At 38.1% G+C, this 18725-nt stretch overlaps 3 protein-coding genes and 1 long non-coding RNA gene across 8 annotated transcripts in view; 1 reads left to right on the top strand and 3 right to left on the bottom strand.

Moving 5' to 3' along the window:
* LOC146492519 (uncharacterized) overlaps positions 1–18725 on the bottom strand; it is a 100249-nt gene that overhangs the window by 74204 nt on the left and 7320 nt on the right. The gene's annotated exons all lie outside the window — the stretch shown is intronic.
* Positions 1–18725, bottom strand: part of LOC146492520 (uncharacterized) — a 31854-nt gene that overhangs the window by 6851 nt on the left and 6278 nt on the right. For 2 of the 3 annotated variants that reach the window (XR_014872041.1, XM_085149268.1), the window contains one exon: positions 17639–18620. The exons of the other annotated variant lie outside the window; for it this stretch is intronic. The gene's annotated coding sequence lies outside the window, so the exon portion shown is untranslated. Of the gene's footprint in view, positions 1–17638; positions 18621–18725 lie in introns of those variants that run through there. 3 annotated transcript variants of the gene reach the window in all.
* Positions 6893–10696, bottom strand: LOC146492522 (uncharacterized). 3 transcript variants are annotated; one of them, XR_014872051.1, is made up of 4 exons: positions 10458–10696; positions 9781–9800; positions 8491–8585; positions 6893–8352 (listed from the first exon to the last, which is right to left on the bottom strand). It is a non-coding gene; the product is annotated as an uncharacterized LOC146492522 (long non-coding RNA). The 3 variants fall into 3 exon arrangements; XR_014872052.1 differs by lacking the exon at positions 9781–9800 and having other exon boundaries at positions 10458–10694; XR_014872050.1 differs by lacking the exon at positions 10458–10696 and having other exon boundaries at positions 9781–10270.
* On the top strand, positions 12734–17486 carry LOC146492521 (CD209 antigen-like protein 2). The gene is made up of 7 exons (XM_085149237.1): positions 12734–13122; positions 13990–14100; positions 15367–15429; positions 15510–15614; positions 15870–16009; positions 16264–16376; positions 17106–17486. The coding sequence occupies exons 1-7, from the start codon at positions 12966–12968 to the stop codon at positions 17227–17229; spliced, it is 813 nt and encodes a 270-aa protein (XP_085005363.1). The 5' UTR covers positions 12734–12965; the 3' UTR covers positions 17230–17486.

The following is an 18725-nucleotide window of genomic DNA, read 5'->3' as shown; positions in this document are numbered from 1 at the left end:
AAACTTGAGTGCGTCGAACCAGACACGGATGGTATTTTTAACAAAGAGGTTTGGTGTATCTTTCATCAGATCTTTATACTTTGCAGAGTACAGGTAAGTGCTGAGCGGTAAGGGGGTAGTGCTTGTCCTTTCTAGATTTACCCAGGGTAAGGTTGTTGTTGAAAACCAGCATGAGGCCGCAGAAAGCTGGGCAGCCCAGTAGTACCATTTGAGGTTTGGAACACACAGACCTCCCCTGTCATACGGGAGATAAAGTAGCGAAAGGCGCAGTCTGGCTCGTCTGTTATTCCAAATGAATTTAATGAATATTGTTTTTGACTTTGTGAAGAAGTCATCTGGAGGGCTGAGAGGAATGACTTGGAAGAGATATAGAAATTTTGGAAGAACGTTCATCTTGAGAATATTTACACGTCCAATCAAAGAGATTGGCAGCATAGACCATCTATTGATTAAGTCAACAACAGAGTTGATAGTAGGAGTGTAATTTGCATGTACCAAATCGTTAATTTTTGGTCTGATTTTTATACCTAGATAGGTAAAACTGTCTCTGGCAACTTGAAACATTGTTTGAATAGGTGGTTTAATTCTTTCAGAATGTTTAAAGAAGAGGATGGCCGACTTAGATTCATTGATTTTATAACCGGAGATATTGCCAAAGAGATTAATTGTTTTGAGTAGCTGGGGAATTGAGCTCTTTAATTTGGACAGCATTAAGATAATGTCATCCGCGAATAATCCAATTTTGGACTCAATATTATTTGTTCTAATGCCAGAGATATTTTGATTGCTCCTTATCGCAATAGCCAATGGTTCTATTGCTAGGACGAAAAGAAGAGGCGAAAGGGGACAGCCTTGACGTGTACCTCTGCCTAGATAGAATGGTCTAGATATGATATTGTTAGTTCTAACTGAGGCTATAGGTTTATCATATAATATTTTGACCCAGGTCATGAAATAACTGCCAAAGCCAAATTGAGACAGTACCTTATAGAGATAGTTATGTTCGACCCTATCAAAAGCTTTTTCTGCGTCCAAGGAGAGCAGAGCCATGTCTGAATGTTCTGAATTTGAGTAAAGTACATTCAGTACTCTGCGAATACCATGCTGCGCTTGCCGGCCTTTTACAAAACCATTCTGGTCAGTATCAGCAAGAAGATGAAGGTACCGTTCAAGTCTGTTTGCCAGTACTTTACTTATTATCTTGGCGTCAGAGTTTATTAATGAGATTGGTCTATAAGATTCACATTTTGTGGGTGGTTTCCCAGGCTTAGGGAATACCGTTATGAGAGCATTACGCAAGGAGGGGGGAAGCTCTTTTAAATCATAACTTTCCACTAGCATGTCGTACAGAGGGCGTACTAATTTGTCTTTAAATATTTTGAAAAGGTCTAGTGGGATTCCATCTGGGCCGGGAGTTTTTCCCATTTTTAATTTATCAATTGCAATCGACAGTTCACTCATAGATAACTGAGAGTCTAATTCGCATCGAGCTTCTTCAGAGAGTGAAGGGATGCTTATTGAGTCAAAGAAGGATTCTAGTGATTCTTGAGTCGCATCTCCTATTGAGGTATATAATTGTGAGTAGTAGAGTTCAAAGACTTCATTTATTCTGTGAGGATCTGTGGTGTTTTCGTCTGCAGTTCTAATTTCATTTATTGTTTGTTCGTTCAGTAGCGTTTTTATGCGCCATGCCAAAAGTTTTCCTGCCTTCTCTCCCTGGTCATAGTAGGTCTGTCTCAGTCTAAGTAGTCCTGCTGAGGCTTTCTCAGTAGTTAATTTATCATATTTTGCTCTCAATCTTAAAAGTTTTTGTTGTTTTTCTTTAGAGTCATTTAGGTTTATCTCAAGTTCCACTTCTTTTATTTGACCTTCGAGGTCCAACATCTCAGTATAATTTTTATTTGCTTTGTTTTTGGTGTAGCTTATCATCTGCCCACGAATAAAAACCTTAAAGGCTTCCCATCTTACTGAGGCTGTAGTTTCGGATTTATTAAAGTAGAAATAGTCATCAATATTTTTGCCTACATATTCCAAGAATTTTTGATTATGCACCCAGTGTGGTTTTAAACGCCAAATAGGATTACGTCTAAGAGCTGTTGTAACTGAGAAGTTAAGCGTAGTTAATGAGTGGTCAGATATAAGCACACTTTTATATGAACAACTGTTAATTCTGGGGATAAGAGAGTTTGAAATAAGAAAATAATCTATGCGACTGCGGCTATTATGACTGGCTGAATAGCAGGAGTATTCTCTCCCTGTTGGATTTTTAAATCTCCATATATCTTTAAGATTCAATTCAGACATAAAGTGTTGTATGGCTTGTCTAGATTTTGGATGGGAAGAGTCTGAACCTGACGATCTATCAAGCTCAGGCTCTAGGGTGCAGTTAAAGTCCCCCCCAACAATTATCTCACCGTGGAGGGCTGCAATAGAGAGGAATAGATTGTTATAAAAGGTGAAGTCGTCGATATTGGGGCCATATAAATTAACTAAAATTAAGTCTTGGTTCAGCACGGAGCATTGTAGGATGATGAATCTCCCTGCAGGGTCTAAGATGATTTTTTTAATACACATGGGCACTGATTTATGAATGAGTGTTGCCACTCCTCTAGCATGCGTTGAGAAGTGGCTAGAGAAAACCTGACCTGGCCATCTCCTCCTTATCCGGGCAATTTCACTCGCAAGTAAGTGTGTTTCTTGAATAAAGACTATCTTTGGGTGATATTGTTTAATTCTATCCATTACTCTTTTCAGTTTAATGCATTTCCTAAGGCCTCTTACATTCCAGGAAATTAGTTCAATATTTGAATAACTACTCATACAGTTTGTGCCCTTCGTAACCTAAACCTGACTACATCTCGTCTCTCCTGTCGGAACTCACAAATTATTATTTCAAGAGCACTGCACTTTAAAGACAAACTCTTACAAACAAAAAAACAAAAAAACAAAACAACCCAGAGACCTCCCATCGGTGTAGATCTCAAAACCTTCCCCCCCAAAGTCATTACAGCTTGGTTATGCATCAGATCCATGAAAAGGAGCTGACAAAGCGTCCTATTATTGATTCGAAGCTTCAAACTTAGGTCCGACCGTATTAACTAAAGGAGTGGCCACATAATATAAATTGAATGAAAAGATTTAAATATAACATATCTAAGGCCATCTATATCATACCTGTACACCAACAGCCGCTGTAAGTCCGAACTGAAATTGTTCATCAGAATTGCACATTTTAAATATGTTAGATATGTAGATAGTGTTTCGGAGTGGGCGTGAATTTATCCCTCGTTTTGTTGGCGGACTCTTCGTATGAAATCTTCCACCTCCGCTGGTGTGTGGAAAAGGAGCATGTTGTCATGGTGGAAAATCCTCATTTTTGCTGGAAAGATCAGTCCGAAAATTATGTGCATTTCACGGAGTTGTTGTTTTACCTGGTTGTATTGTTTCCGTTGTTTCTGGACCTCCGTCGACAGGTCAGGGAAAAACATCACGTGATGTCCGTTGTGTATTATTTTTCCCTTCAGACGTGCCACTCTCATCACCCTCATCTTGTCTTGATAATTCAAGAACTTCATGATGATCACACGGGGTGGGCCATTTGGGGTATTTCGGCCTTGTAGCCTATGTGCTCGCTCAATGATAGGTGGGGATTGGAACGCGTCCCGTCCCAAAACGTCAACTAGCCATGTTTGCAAAAATATTGTGATTTCTCCTTGTTCAGTATTCTCGGGTAATCCGACGAGTCTCAGATTGGATCTCCGGCTTCTGTTTTCGAGGTCGTCCACTTTTAGCTGGAGTTCCTGAAGTTTCTTATGAAGGGAAGCCTCTTTACTTGTGAGGGAAGAGACGTCGTCTTCAACTTTGCTAATGCGAGTTTCTGCTGAGGTAAGCCTCTCTGAAAACACTCCAATTGTGTCTTTTATTTCTTGGTTTGATGTTATAACTTCTTGCAGTTGAGCAGTGAAGTGTATTTTCAGCGATTGAATTGCGGCCAAAACACTCGCCTCGGTCTGTTGGGCGCTAGCACTAGCTCCTTCCATCTTCTCGGTTTCAAGTTCGTTGCTAGCATCGTCGTCTGATCCATCCTTTCCGGCTGTTTTAGATTTAAACCTATGTTTAGTTGGCATCCTAGCTGTTTAGATCAGGACAGAAGCTTAGGTCGGAGAGGAAGCCACTAAAAGGTTGACTTTTAATAGCTGTTTAGGCATACTTAAAGGATGTTAAGGTCGGAGCTCGAAGTCTTGCTGCCGTTCAGGTGGACGGTCTGCAGGCTTTATTAAATGGAAAACTTCCACAACAACCTCTAAACAATGGTTTATGGATTTTTATCACCTGCAACACCATGTAACACTTGGATGTTAGATCCTTTTAGCAGTCAGTGTTGTTAGCCCCAACCCCAGGCTCCAGGTGTCTGAGCTCTAATACTTTATCAAACCTTTACTCGAGTGTTTTTGACACTAGCAGCTGTACTTCTACTTCAGTAAAAATTGCCTGCACTTTTGCCACCTCAGTTGCCACTTTTCTGGAGTTTGTGCAGTTTTTATATTGACACTTTCAACGTTTTACGTGTTATCCTTGATCACAGTTCTAAACAAATTAACTTTTCTTGACATCAAAGTAACCCAAAAAAGCAACTATATGTCCATTTCTCTTTACTCCAAAACTAGTTTAAGGCTATTCTGTTGTCGTGATATAGCCATACAAATAATATTAAGTTGAATTATTCTTAAGAAAAATATGGTTGCTTCATGGCTACCTGTTCAGAGAATTTGCAGGCTTTTATGGAAACTGTCACAATGTAACACTCACACTGTCAAAACAGGGTTGATCCATGTTTCTATGAGCACTGCTTCATATATCAACAGCTCTGAAAATCTTTTTTTTTTTAAAGTAAAGCAGAACAGGATCTCTGTGACTCTAAAAAACCCAACCAAACTGGCAATCACCTCTAAACAAATGGAAGTAGTTTTATGGCTCTTTATGGTAAATGGCCTGTATTTGTATAGCGCTTTTCTAGTCCCTAAGGACCCCAAAGCGCTTTACACAACCTGTCATCCACCCATTCACACTCTGGTGATGGCAGCTACATTGTAGCCACAGCCGCCCTGGGGCGCACTGACAGAGGCGAGGCTGCCGGACACTGGCGCCACCGGGCCCTCTGACCACCGACAGTAGGCAACGGGTGAAGTATCTTGCCCAAGGACACAACGGCCGAGACTGTCCAAGCTGGGGCTCGAACCGGCAACCTTCCGATTACAAGGCAAACTCCCAACTCTTGAGCCACGATCGCCCTTTATCACCTGCAGCACCATGTAACACCTAGATGTTAGACTTTTTTTTTTTTTACCAGTCAGTGTTGTTAGCCCCCCAACCTCCAGGCTCCAGGTGTCTGAGCTCTAACCCTTGCTGCCAAATGTGCCTCTGAGGCCTTTGTGCCTTTTATGACCACACTAAGTTTGTAGTCCTATCTACTAATATTATTTAATTTTTTTTATTATAGCACACGGTTCAGTTAGGTTACTACTTTGACTTTCTCACTTTGAGCACATTTCTGACCCGATACTTTATCAAACTTTTTACTCAAGTGTTTTTGACACTAACAGCTGTACCTCTACTTAAGTAAAAAAAAATTGCCTGCACTTTTGCCACATCAGTTGCCACTTTTCTGGAGTTTATACAATTTTTACATTCACATTTTCAAGGGTTTATGTGTTATCCTTAATCACAGTTCTAAAAAAGTTAACTTTCTTGACATAAAAGTAGCCCAAAAAAGACAAATATGTGTCCAGTTCTTTTTACTCCAAACCTACTGATCGGAAAACATTATGTGATGCTGGAAGTTTTTATCCTATCCACCTCCAAAACAAGTTTACCTGTAAGCCAACACATTAGACTTAAACAAATTTGTGAAATTCCTGAACAATATGCTTTGTGCAGTAGCAGTAGTACTAGAACTAGTGCTAGTAGTCCTAGTACTGTGCAGCAACCATGGCTTCAAGAGTGATCACTATTCTGGCTTGCAAATGGTGAAAACATGTCACAGTCTTAGCTGAAAATCAGAAATGTTGGTAAATTTAAAAAAGGAGTTTAAACTTCAGGTTTAGCATAGACACAGACTTTATTAATGCCACACTCGGGAAATTCACATGTTACACATGATTTAGCTCACCTGCTAAATCCCTGTTTAACTAAACAGTTTCACTATTTTACTATGTATTATTAACACATTTTCACACATAAGCACGGAGCCCGAGACACACAAAGTCCGGAGACACAGACACACAGCCTCGGGCACGCGCCCTCGCACACACGCTGAGCCACCACCAGATGGCGTTTTTTAAGCATAAAAAAAAATAAAACCTTTTTTTTTAATGGATTAAAAAATAAAAGAATGCTATTTGATATATAAGAAACTTAAATAATCAATTAGTTCTTTTTAGGGGGAAAAAGCAATGAGCTATGAACTAGCATATTTTATGAATATTATATTTTATGAATATCATATTTTTATCACTTCCTTTATTACTTTATTACTTCATAGGGCCATAAATCATTCTAGGGGCCATAAATCACTCAGTTTGACATAAGGGGTATAATATCACTCTCTTACGGATTAAATAGCAAAGCCCAATACTTATGTACTGAAACCAACTACTTCTGCTTGTCAGCTTAAGTTAAAATGTTACATTTTTCCTCTGATTATTTTTTTTAGCATTTTTTTTACTGAGTTTGTTACAAATATTCAGGTTAAAAAATTATTTTTAATGAATTATGTTCACAAAGTCACATGTGCAGTACTCTGTACAGCTTGCATCCTTTAGGACAAATAATTAGAAACATTAATATTTCTTGTTCAATACTGAGCTGATAACACCTCTGTATGTTGTGACCAGGATGCAGCAGCAGACTGAACCTTGACTGAAACCTGCTCCATCATCTCATCTTTGCAGATGTCCATTTATAAAGCATCAACAACTCAAAGGTAAACATGATATTAGAAAATGTGTTAGTATATAAGGCCTTTAAAACAAATAAAAAATGAACAGCTGTCGGCAGAACTGTAGGACTGAACAACTTCAGATCCCGAGTGTGTGAGGACAGAGAAGGATCAGCTCTATTTCAGATTTGAGATACACTTTATATTTCAGTTTGTGATGATTCTGTTCTGTTTGTGATTACAGGAGCTGTCCTCAGATTCAGACCTCAGCACCACCCAGTGACAGCAGACAGATCATCCTATATCTTCGATCTTTGTAGTAACTCCAAAATTAACTGAATGTGCTGTCAGTGAAAGCTGCAGCTGTTTTATTGATAAATTTAAAGACAAAAAGTCAAAAGGATTAATCACCCCTGTAACTGTGTCACTACACATCAGCATTAACAGGACCTCAGTTTGGTGTTTCAGAAAACTGCTGATCTCAGACCTGCACAACTTCTGTTTTAAACACTGAATGTACTCAGCTACATGAAGAGCACATGATGTTTTCGCTGACACAATTAAATAAAACCTGATTAAAGTCAAAGGTTGTTACTTGTATTTGAACTAAAACTTGTGATCTCGAATTCTTTCACTGTTTTTTGACAATAGTGTGTTATTTATCATAAAGTAATTCAGAGTCATTCATACCAGAGTAACCAGAGAGCACAACATATATTTAACTTTCTACAGGACTTAAAGCTATTACTATAGCTTATAGCTATAGCTATTACTTAACTGCACTACTGTATAGTTCTGTGTAAATAATCATTCTGTACATACGATAATTTTTAATCCTACAACTGTTTATAACTTGCATAGTTCACATTTCTGTATAACTGTATATCTCAGATTTCTGTATAGTTTTTTATTTTCATATTTATATCCTGTTCATAGCCTGTACATACTTATAGTTATAGCATATTCATAACATACTTCATACCGTGTACATTATAACATACCATAATAGACCCATTTCTGTAATATACTTACATATCTATATTATTGCTAATATATATTGTAATATATCTATATCACTAAAGCACTTCTGGATGGATGCAAACTGCATTTCGTTGCCCTGTACCTGTGCATATGCAATGACAATAAAGTTGAATTCAATTCTATTCTATTCTATTCTATTCTATTCTATTATGTAAAAGTCCAGACCCTCTGAGGATTATCTGAGTACTTCTAACATTACACAAAGCAAAGGTCTCCATCAGTGTTCATGAAATGCTGGGTTTATCCTTCTTGTGAGGGAGCTGCTGGTGAAGATCACGAGCCCTGCTTGATCCCGGCGATGAGTTTCAGTCTTCCTGGTGTTTCTGAAATGATGCCTCTCACTGTGGGTCAACAGAACATCTGGCACAGGACAGCTGTGATGAAAGAAATTGAAGAAGTTTTGAAAAAGAAAATCTTGGAAATGCCCTATATGTGAGAAGCAGATTTTGTATTTACTTTTCTTTTCCAATCAAAATAACTAAAAGTATAATTTTCACCATACAATTACTAACCTTGTCATCTCCTGCACTGTCTGTTTTGGGCTCTGGGCTTGTCCTTCCCAGCGCTCATGAGACTGCTTTGCTGCACTGTGGTATGAGGTGCTAACCTGTTGACAGTGTTGGGAAGGTTCATTTTAAAATGTATTCCACCAAAGATTATAGAAGTAATGTATTCTGAATACTTTACAACTACATGAATGTACTATTGCTGTGTGATTTATTACTATTACTGAAGGCTACTCGCCATACCAACACCAACTAGATGTTAAAATCTTAATATAAATGAGTAACAGTAGGTGGACATTAGGTAAGGCTGCACTTTTTGCAGCGATCTCGTGTAGAAAACTATTCCGCGCGTATATAAAACAGGTCAGTGGCTCCGAACCGTAGCAAAGGGACCTCTGGCTAATACGTCGAGTTCGTGTCGGGCTTGTAGCTGAAAACTAGCTTTACTTTGTTGTCTGGGTCAACTTTGCTAGCGAGAGACAGAGAGAGGCGTTGAAAGGCTGCTCCAACGGGACTTATTGTTTCAGAGGAAAACACGAACACGGTGTACAGTCGAGTCTTAATAGCTTACTTACAACTGGGCTCGTCAGGCTCTCTTCTTGGCTGCAGTGGTTATTATTATATTTACATGCTTCCAGCTCCCGTTTCTGCTCGATGACAGCTCGTACTTTTCCTTTTTCTCCCTCCCTCGCTCACAGACACATAACGGGTATGGCAGTCCATTCTCCCTGCAGCACGGACTACACTGCCCATGAGGCTACATTGTTTAGGGCGATGCCTGTAACACTCTGCTATTGTCTTCATATTAAATCATTTTTGTATAATAATTTTTAGAGGCTCTTATTGCGTGTTTTGTTTGGGTTTCCACCGGCGTGGAATTACCAAAAATAGAGAGACCATAGCCTAACATATGAAACAGGAAAATACCGCCATGTAATCCATTTATTTCAACAAACTAACTGTATTCTCAATATCACCTATTGAACGGTAACTGTAACGGATACATTTACTCATATTTTGTATTTTAAATACGTAACGCCGGTGCATGTATTACGTTACTGCCCAACACTGCCTGTTGATGAGATCTTGTGCCGTTCCTAAAACAGCGGCCTCCAACTCCTAAAGAGACACGGGTGTACCTAAATTTAGCTAATATTAGCTTCGGGCTAACTTGCTACGACAAATGGGCTAATACCAGCATTTTACCACAACTTCACCAGATGTAGCTAAAAAAAAACTAAACTAATGTCCAGTCCAGTGGGACAGCAAGGAAAGATGACAAAAATGATTACTTACTTGCGGTTTGGAGGGTCCAGCTGAAATTGAAGCAGCCATTGAAAGACGGGAAGAGAGAAAGATGGCAGCTTGGTCAGCAGTAGTGGCCTCTATAATGTATGCAAATACACGCGGGCCGGAATCCCCGGTTTCAAATTTTTTTTCGGTTTCAATACAAGATTTTTCAGTACATTTATTTCAGTTACAATATTTTTTTTTGGTTTCAATATTTTTTTCGGTTTTGTTTCAAGGTGGCATCGTTCTGATTCCACAGAAATGTCCCTCAAAAAAAAAACAGTCTGCATACAAATACGCAGAATGTTAGATGTCCACATTCCTTAAATGTCCTTGTTCCTAATGTCCTTGGTTCTTTTTAAATATTAAAATAAATTTGCATCTTGTGACACATTAAAAGTAAATACACTGGCATTACTGTGCATCACCCGCAGTTACAGCTACAGCACAGCTATTGCACGTGAACTGCGCATAATCACTTAGCTGGCCACGGCTGAACTAGCAGGCCCAAGAAAGGAAAAAACACTAAGCACTCATAATAAACAAAACTGTCACAACATTGCAATAAATGAAAACACATCTTAAACATAATTAAACACATTTACTACTATTCTGACTGGTTAGTTGTTTTTTTCAGTGCATTAAACTGCAATAGCGGTGCTAAGTGAGCTAGGCTAACTCACCAGAATAGTTCAAAAAGTTCGAAGAAACACTCCGACTCCTTCGAGGTAGGTACCCGTCTGTGGTTCACCGCTAACAACAGCTCTCTCACAAATATTAATTGAACCTCTTTTCTCTCTTTCAACTGGGAAAAACCGTGCTCCGCGGCAGCATGGAGTTTTTCCTTGCCGTCTTTGTTCTTCTACACCACACACCGCACACCGAGCTGCAGGTGATGCCTTCAGGGCGAGCCCGGAAATTAAACAATCAGACGAGAACTACGATGCATTCAAAGAACCCTGTACTTCTGATAGCTGTAAATCTTACCAGGGTTACATTTGTTTCTTTTTTCATTCTAGCTGAAGTCCGGGACAAACTGTGTTCCTTTTCAAATCAAATCAAATCAAATGACTTTTATAGTCACATCACATGTGCAGTTACACTGGTACACTACATGTGAGTGAAATTCTTGTGTGCGAGCTTCACAAGTATGGAACGCCAGGACTGCCATAATGAATTAATTAAGTACACCATTAAATAATTAATTAAATGTGGCAATAATTAATTAAAATGGGAAATAATTAATTAAATAAATAGTTATGACACATGTAATTAATTAATTATTGACACATTTAATTAATTATTTATGTATTTCACGTTTTAATTAATTATTGACACATTTAATTAATTATTTAATGATATATTTATTTATTTCATTTTGGCAGTCCTGGCGCCTGGCTCTCATCTTGAATTAATTTTATCTGTCAACCTCACCCATCAAACGCAGGGGGCGGGGTTAACGCTGCCCATGCAGCTTCTCTAACATTTGATTGGTTGCCGTGCAAAGTAAGTCAAAACAGGTCGATCCTAGATAATCGATTGCTTGTGTAGACTTGGGGCAGCCAGGTATCCCAGAATGCATTTCAAATCACAGGCAGCAATGGTGGTGGTGTAGTTTTAAAATACCCCATTTTTCTGTCACCAACTACACTTTTAACAGTGTTTTAGCCGCGAATGTCCTAGAAACAGGAGTGATACACCTGCTGCTGTCAGACCTGCAGGTATCAGGCTGTGATGTTTCCTTTATAGTGGACAGAAATATTTGCAGTGTCACAAATAATTTGTAGCATCTTGTTGAAGAACAGCTGATTGTTCTGTAAATAGTTTGAAATGGTTATTTAAAAAATCAAGGTAAAATTAAATGGATACAAATAACTTTGTTGTTTGCATAACTTGTGCATATGATTTTAAAATTGACAGTTTATATTTGCATTTAAAGTTATGAAATATGATCATTAAACATGTTTGTGGTTCTTACAGTTTTTTGTCTGATTTTGATCAATTGTGTTAACACAGTTTGTCAAAATGAAAACATGACTGTAAATTCAGACACGTGAGGTTGTGCTGAAAACAATGAGACCAAACAAGGCAAATAAATAGTTTTTAAAGGTGAAATGTGGAGGAAACATCAAAAGTAGTTGGACCCCAGAGGGTTAAACATTTTTTTTAAAGTAACACAAAAGTTACTTTTCAAGTAATTAATTACTTTTAGAATCTAGTAACTCAGTTACTAACTCAGTTACTTTTTTGAAGTAGTAACTATTACTATAATTAATTACTTTTTCATAGGAACTTGCGCAACACTGCTATCTACACACTCCAAACACACGAAACATGACAAATCTCTCACATCTCAAGACTCGCTCTCTCTCTCTCTCCACTTTATCTCGGCTGTAACATCTGATGATGTAAAATGAGGACACGAGGATGCGTGGCACATTAAATGTTGCACAACGTATTTGTGAGTTTCATATCAGATAAGAAAAACATTTTCAGAAACCGTTCAGATGCACTTTTATCATGTTGTCCTATAAATTTGTTCCATCATGTGACTCGGCTGTCATATAAACACTTCTGTGTTCTTATTTAGTCACAGATCAGATCATCACATCTGTCAGGACAGAAAAACTAGCAGCAGTAAAAAGTACTGCAGAGTCTCAGGTTCGTGTTCAGCCCAGGCTCTGTGCTGCAGCTCAGCCCCTCTCTCTCCCCCCACTTTCTTTACTGTTTCAATGGTCTCTGTCCAAAAACAACAACAAAGAAATATCTGTGAAAAAGTAGAGTTCATAAACTCAAATCATGAATGAATAAATAAATAAAATAAAATGCAAACATTTTATTTTGAAGGAAATTTAGTTTAATTTGTTGAACAAACCTTCAATAAACCCAGAAAGTTGATTCTGTTTATCTGGACTTTGTGTTATCAGTTTTAATTCTAACTATGAAAAAAATGTGGTTCAGCTTTTCCTGTCATAACGTCTGTAGTTCCTGTTCAAAGCAGCTCACAGAGAGACAGAGGAAGCGAAGCGACAGCAGCATCAGAATACAGAGGACCAACATTTACTTATGATTTACTGCAGAATCAGAATCAGCTTCACATAGAAAAGCTCCAGTTAACAGAGAAACACAGCGACTGAGTGACAGCTCTGCTGTACAGGAAACTGATACTGCTGAAAACTGAGCATCTTAAAATGTCTTCCATCATCGATGAGGATCCAGAGTTGAGCATGAGTGTGAAATACAGCAAAGGAGAGGACAGAGGAGAGAGACTGGAGGGACTGGTCCTCCTCCATGAGAATGTGGACTCCAGCACAGACCATCAGGTCCCTGTTTCAACACAGGACGGAGGTAAGTATCAAATACTGAGGGATCAGGAATCAGGAGAGACTGTTTCCATCTTCTCAATAAAATATCAAACTAATACAGATCCATCAAAGCTTTTGGGTCCAGAGACTCAGTTTATTCATAGTGTGGAGGAAAGTTCAAGCTTTGGTGAAGGTGTGCAGTCTCTGCTCTTATTATGGTTTATATGTTTCTATATTTTTAATGTTTTCTGTTTATTTAGAGAATAAATGATAAAAATTGTCTAGTTTAAAGTATCAGTGTGTTATTTTAGTAAGTGTAGAAACTCTTCAGTCTCCACAAGCTGACAGAAAAGTGTTGGAGGAGTTATCTCACAGATCAGTGGTGAAGGCAGAAATATAAGAAACAAGGAAGTGTTGGTCGACACTGTGGAGCGAGTATAACCACGGAAACTGCTCAAAGCACACTTTTCACAGCTAGTTTTAGCTGACAGGAAATCAGACCAATGAATAACAACTCTGTTTTCATTTCAGCAAATCATGGAGATATTGTTTTAATGACATAATATTCATATTATAATAACCAACATTGTCTTCATGATCTGGTCTTTGTGTGAAACACGGCTGATACACATTCGTCTGTTTCTGAGTCACATCAAAGCGTTTCTCTGTCAGAGTCTCTGTTCTCACATATGTAAAAGTCACCTGAAGACAAACATGTGACAAAGTCTCCTGTAAATATCAAAACTGCTAGAATGAACTTGTTCAGCTCATCATCAGGTCGGCTGCAGGTGGAAAGTCTTTCTGACGATAAACCAATAAAATACGCTTGAAAAATGGGAAACAAATTATGATTAAAACATGTTTAATAATTAAATTAACAAATTATTTTCTCTCCCTTTTGCCTTCGTAGAAATAAAAGCCCAGGAGAAGCTTCCAGCTGTGAAAAGAAGCCGTTTCAGAGCTGTTGAAGTGAAGCTGGTGGTTCTGTATCTGCTGATTCTGGCTGGAATCACAACACGCTGTGAGGAGTTTTATTATCATGCTCATGATACACTCCCATGTTAAAATGAGCACCTTTGCTGCCTTAAAAACATGTTTCCATTCAGGACCAAATGAGTTTTGGTCTCTAAGGATAGTTTCCTCTTCATAAAAACTGCACGGTGGCATTTTAAATGGAATTCTCTGATCAATAATATGAGCTGCTGTGTGGTACAGCCTGACCAACACGTTGGTTTTGCTGACTGAGCTTCTAGTATTTCATGAGTCTGTTACTTAGCACTGATTAGCAGGTGTGTGTCTGTGTGCATGATTCCTGGCTCATATCTTGTGTGTGTTGTGGAGGTGGAGTGAATGTTCTTGTTGTTCCTTCAAACTCTTCACTCAACACGGTGATTCTGTGATTATATCAACAAAGCAGACAGGCAGCAGCATCTGCTGCAGACTGATGCAGGTGCAGTCACACTATGTTAGACAGTGGCCGTCTGTCATTGTGCGACTAGTTAGTTCACTTGGTGTATTAAGCAGGTAGCTAACAAGCTAATGTTAGCTCCATTCATCTCATAGGAAAATGAAAAACTTTATTTAAATCATTTTAAATTTTAAATCTTCGGTTTTGTTGCATTTCTAACCAGATATTTTGGTGAGTTTGGAAAACGAGCAGCTGAAGGACGAGATGGAAGGTAAGAAACTATTAAAAACTGTCAGAGTTGGAGACGGATTTGAAAGGTAACTGATTTTACATTTTGAATCAGCTTCTTGTGTTAAGATAAAAAAGAAACAAACCAAATTACAGCAGCTGACCTCCCAAACTAACATAAACAGGAGAAACTGTTCACAGTCAAAGGCAGCTCAGCCCTACAAACTCCTTCGAAGTGAAACAGGAAACACACAGTGAGAGCTGCACTTCCACAGGAAGTACCTGATCACATGGAAACACCTGTGATATGAGGAAGTGTTGATTCCCAGTGTTGTCTGTTCTTTCAAAGCATATAGATAACATCTCTGACTACAGGTGTAGAAATGCTGTTTGATTCTTCACCTTCTTCCTCCACACTGAAGCACAATTATTCTGAATCTTGTCAGTGGTTTTTGTTCACAGTTGATACGTATTTAGCTCATCAGATTTCCTGTAGTTCTAACACCTCCACCCACAGGACATGTTAAAGAACAATGGCTGCAAGTTTCTGACTCTTATTGATATTTGACAAAGCAGAGGAAGAAGATGATTTCTGTTCAATGTTTCACTCATTTTATTTAATTTTATTTTGATTTCACTAAAATATTTCAGATGCTTTGAACAAGAGTGAATTCAACAAAATGAAGAACAGCCACACTGAGGATGAACTTCAAGGTAAGCAAACACCAAGTTCTTATATCACAGATATATTTGCAGAACATTTTAACTTAATTTGAATCTTTTTTTCTCTAAAGACACAAAAACCAGCCTGACTCAGTTACAGAGCCGTTATGATGAACTGAGTAAAAACCACAGTCAGCTACAGGAAGAAGTGAAGAAGCTGAAGGAGAAGATAGAAGGTAATAAAGTTTGAATAACTAATAGAAAACATCAGTGTTACACAGTGATAACCTGATTGTGTCTTTGTTTTGAATCCTAAATGTTTGATGCTGTGTAACAGTTTCTCTGTATAAATGTAAGTTTCAGTTAATTATGAATAAGAGAGAAAACCTGAGTTTAAATGAAGTATTTACAGGGAAAATGACAGGGACCAAAGATTAATGTGATACAACATGACACAAAGTCTGACTTTAAAACATGTGTTTGACTTTAAGGGAAGTGTCCTGAAGGATGGACGAGATTTGGATGCAGCTGTTACTTTAAATCCAGTGAGAGGAAAACTTGGTCTGACAGCAGGAGAGACTGTCAGGATAAAGGAGCTGATCTGGTGACGATAAACAGCAAAGAGGAACAGGTGGGTGTGTTTGTTCATGTCTGTGTGATCTTTGATGGAGCTGACAGTCATCTGTTACTTGTGTTTTTGACCTGCTGTCAGTCTGTGACCTGCTTCCTGTTTCCACTCTGATGGATTTCTCTCTGATTTCTGCACAATGGAAGAAAAGTTTCATCACATTTATTCTTCCTTCAGACATATTCACAAGATGATGTCACCACAACAGAAGTGCTGAATTATGACTGGAGACAATATTTGTTTCTCTTCTCAAACAGGAATTTGTCAGTAAATTCGAAGGAGAGTCTTGGATTGGTCTGAGAGCCAAAAACACATCAGGAGGATATGAATGGGAATGGGAATGGGTGGACGGATCAGCGCTGACAGAAACGTGAGACATTAGTTTGTTTCTATTCCAGAGTTATTATTTAGAAGTGAAACATTGATGTTTTGGAAGATAGATCAGCAATACATGAGTTGAGCTATTTTCCAACAGCCCCACAAACTGAATGTAAAGAAAAGCAGAAATCCTCCTTTGAATGAACAGCTGTGCTTGAACTCTCTTCATCTGCAGTCTGTGATGACGTTCAGTTACAACAAGTCAGTTTGAAGAAATCAGGATTGAAACATGTTCAAAGCAGCGACCGACACATTTCACTTTGTTCAATTTGTCTTCATGTTTTTTGTGCTGTAATGTTTCTTTTCTCACAGAACAAAAACTGTTTCAGAGAATTCCTGTCTCTTCTTCTTTGGTGTTTGTAAAACTTCAGAACATATGAAGGAAGAAGCTTCAGTAAATATGACCTGATAGACACACATTTCAAAGTGATGTCTGTAAACAGCTGACAAAACAGTTTCAAACAGCAGAAAGTCAGCTCTGACTTCTTTTTATTCTCCATTTTTACAGCAGGAAGATTTCATATTCATCAAAGCTTGAAAGCTGTTTTAGTGTGCATGATGATTCTCAGAGAAAAGTCTAAAGGAGGGAAAGTGGGCGAGAAACCTGGGAAAGAAATACAGGAAATATTGGAAATATTCCAAAAGAGACTCATATTTATATGAATGTGACAATAGTTATGAGTTTAGTCCAGTTTCATATCAGATTTGATCTCTCTGACAGGTTCTGGAGAGAAGGATATGGGGATCCTGAATATGGTTACTATGGAGCCTGCTGTAACTATGAGGGGAGATGGATACGGTCAGATGTTTATTTTGCTTCAGCGACCTTCATCTGTGAGAAATGAGTTTGGTGCTTTGATGTAAATGTTTGAATAATCCAACCAAAGACACCTCACTATGAAATGTCCTGCATGAGCCTCAGACTCAGCTTACAGTCTTTACTTGTTCATTCTGCATCATATATTGATTACATATATTGTCCCTCTGTGCTCTGTGCTGTACAGTAAGGTTGGAAGTCATCCACACAAAACCTTGAAGTACTTCATTACTCTGTAGTTCCAGCAAATTGTTCTAATAAAAGTCAAAGTGCAGCTTGTCTTTACTTTGGTTTACTTGGTTTATTCATCAGTCTGTTGGTCCTAAAACCTCAGTAAACGTCTTCTTCAGTTTCTCTCAAACAGCTGAAAGTAGCTGCTTCTTACTTTTAGCTACAAATCAGGAACCAAGAGACTGAAACCAGCACAAATTCAGTTTGTCAAACTTAAAATACTGAAACACAACATTTTCCAGATTTCTGCCCTAAATTTCCCACAGAAAAAGTTTCTCTATTTTCAAACAAAGTTTCACTGCAAATGAATATTTAAGGCACAATAAAACAATAAATGTATTTACACAGACAGACTGTAGTTTTTGTAATCATCTAGAAGTTCACTCAATTTGGCTAAAAACTCATAAAAGCCATAATAAAAAAGGAGATAATTAGTTTATGCCACGCCCCCATTACAATGATCACACCAGAGTATCTAAAATCATTTAATTCTCATGAGCACCTGAGGTCTCGCTGTTTGTAAAGGTCTGATTCATTAAGCCAACTTACAGTGAAAGGGTTAAAGCACCAACCTTCACATTACATTTATGCTTTGTTTAGTATCCAACCATTTTATTTTATGTATTCACTTCTAAATATTATGATTTTAATTATATTTCTCCTACATAAAAACATTATATGCATTAACAGACGTCACACTAAAACATTTTCTTCCACCTGCCTGGAGATGTTTCCTGCAGAGGCAGCAGGTGTGACTGCTGAGCTCCGCCCACTTTATCAGATGCAGACTTTAGCGTCTGCTTTGTGTCCAATCGGTATGAAACTATTCTCACAGGTGCATAAACCAGTGACAATGTTTCAAATATCTTTACAAACATGTTTTCAGATTTATGATTTACTCTAAAAGTTTTAAACTTATCAAAACTGACTCATAAATTTTGCTGTCATGAAGGTTCAGATTGAGGAAGCATGAACACTTTTAAAACCCATTTCATGGAAAGCTAAAGAACCACATTATACCTCAGATTTTTAATCTGTAAAGTGCAAAATAAACTATTTATATTTATCATTATTATTTTTAATTATTGTAGCCTGTATGCCAATAATCTAGTTCATGCGAGCCGTGAAACTTGATGTAGCTGAAGATTCAGGACGACTCCTGGGCCTGACCTTGTTTGTCAGAATCAGCTGCAGAGAGGAGCAACAGTATTATTTTACATGTAGAGTAACAGCAGGTTCTCAGTGAGGGATGCACCAACTTAAACTCTTATGTGTAATCACACTGAACTTTTT

Source organism: Neolamprologus multifasciatus, chromosome 22 (assembly GCF_963576455.1).
Source record: "Neolamprologus multifasciatus chromosome 22, fNeoMul1.2, whole genome shotgun sequence".
NCBI classification, from domain to species: Eukaryota; Metazoa; Chordata; class Actinopteri; order Cichliformes; family Cichlidae; genus Neolamprologus; species Neolamprologus multifasciatus.
The sequence above is the reverse complement of the archived record's forward strand: the minus strand, read 5'-3'. Positions and strand labels throughout refer to the sequence as shown.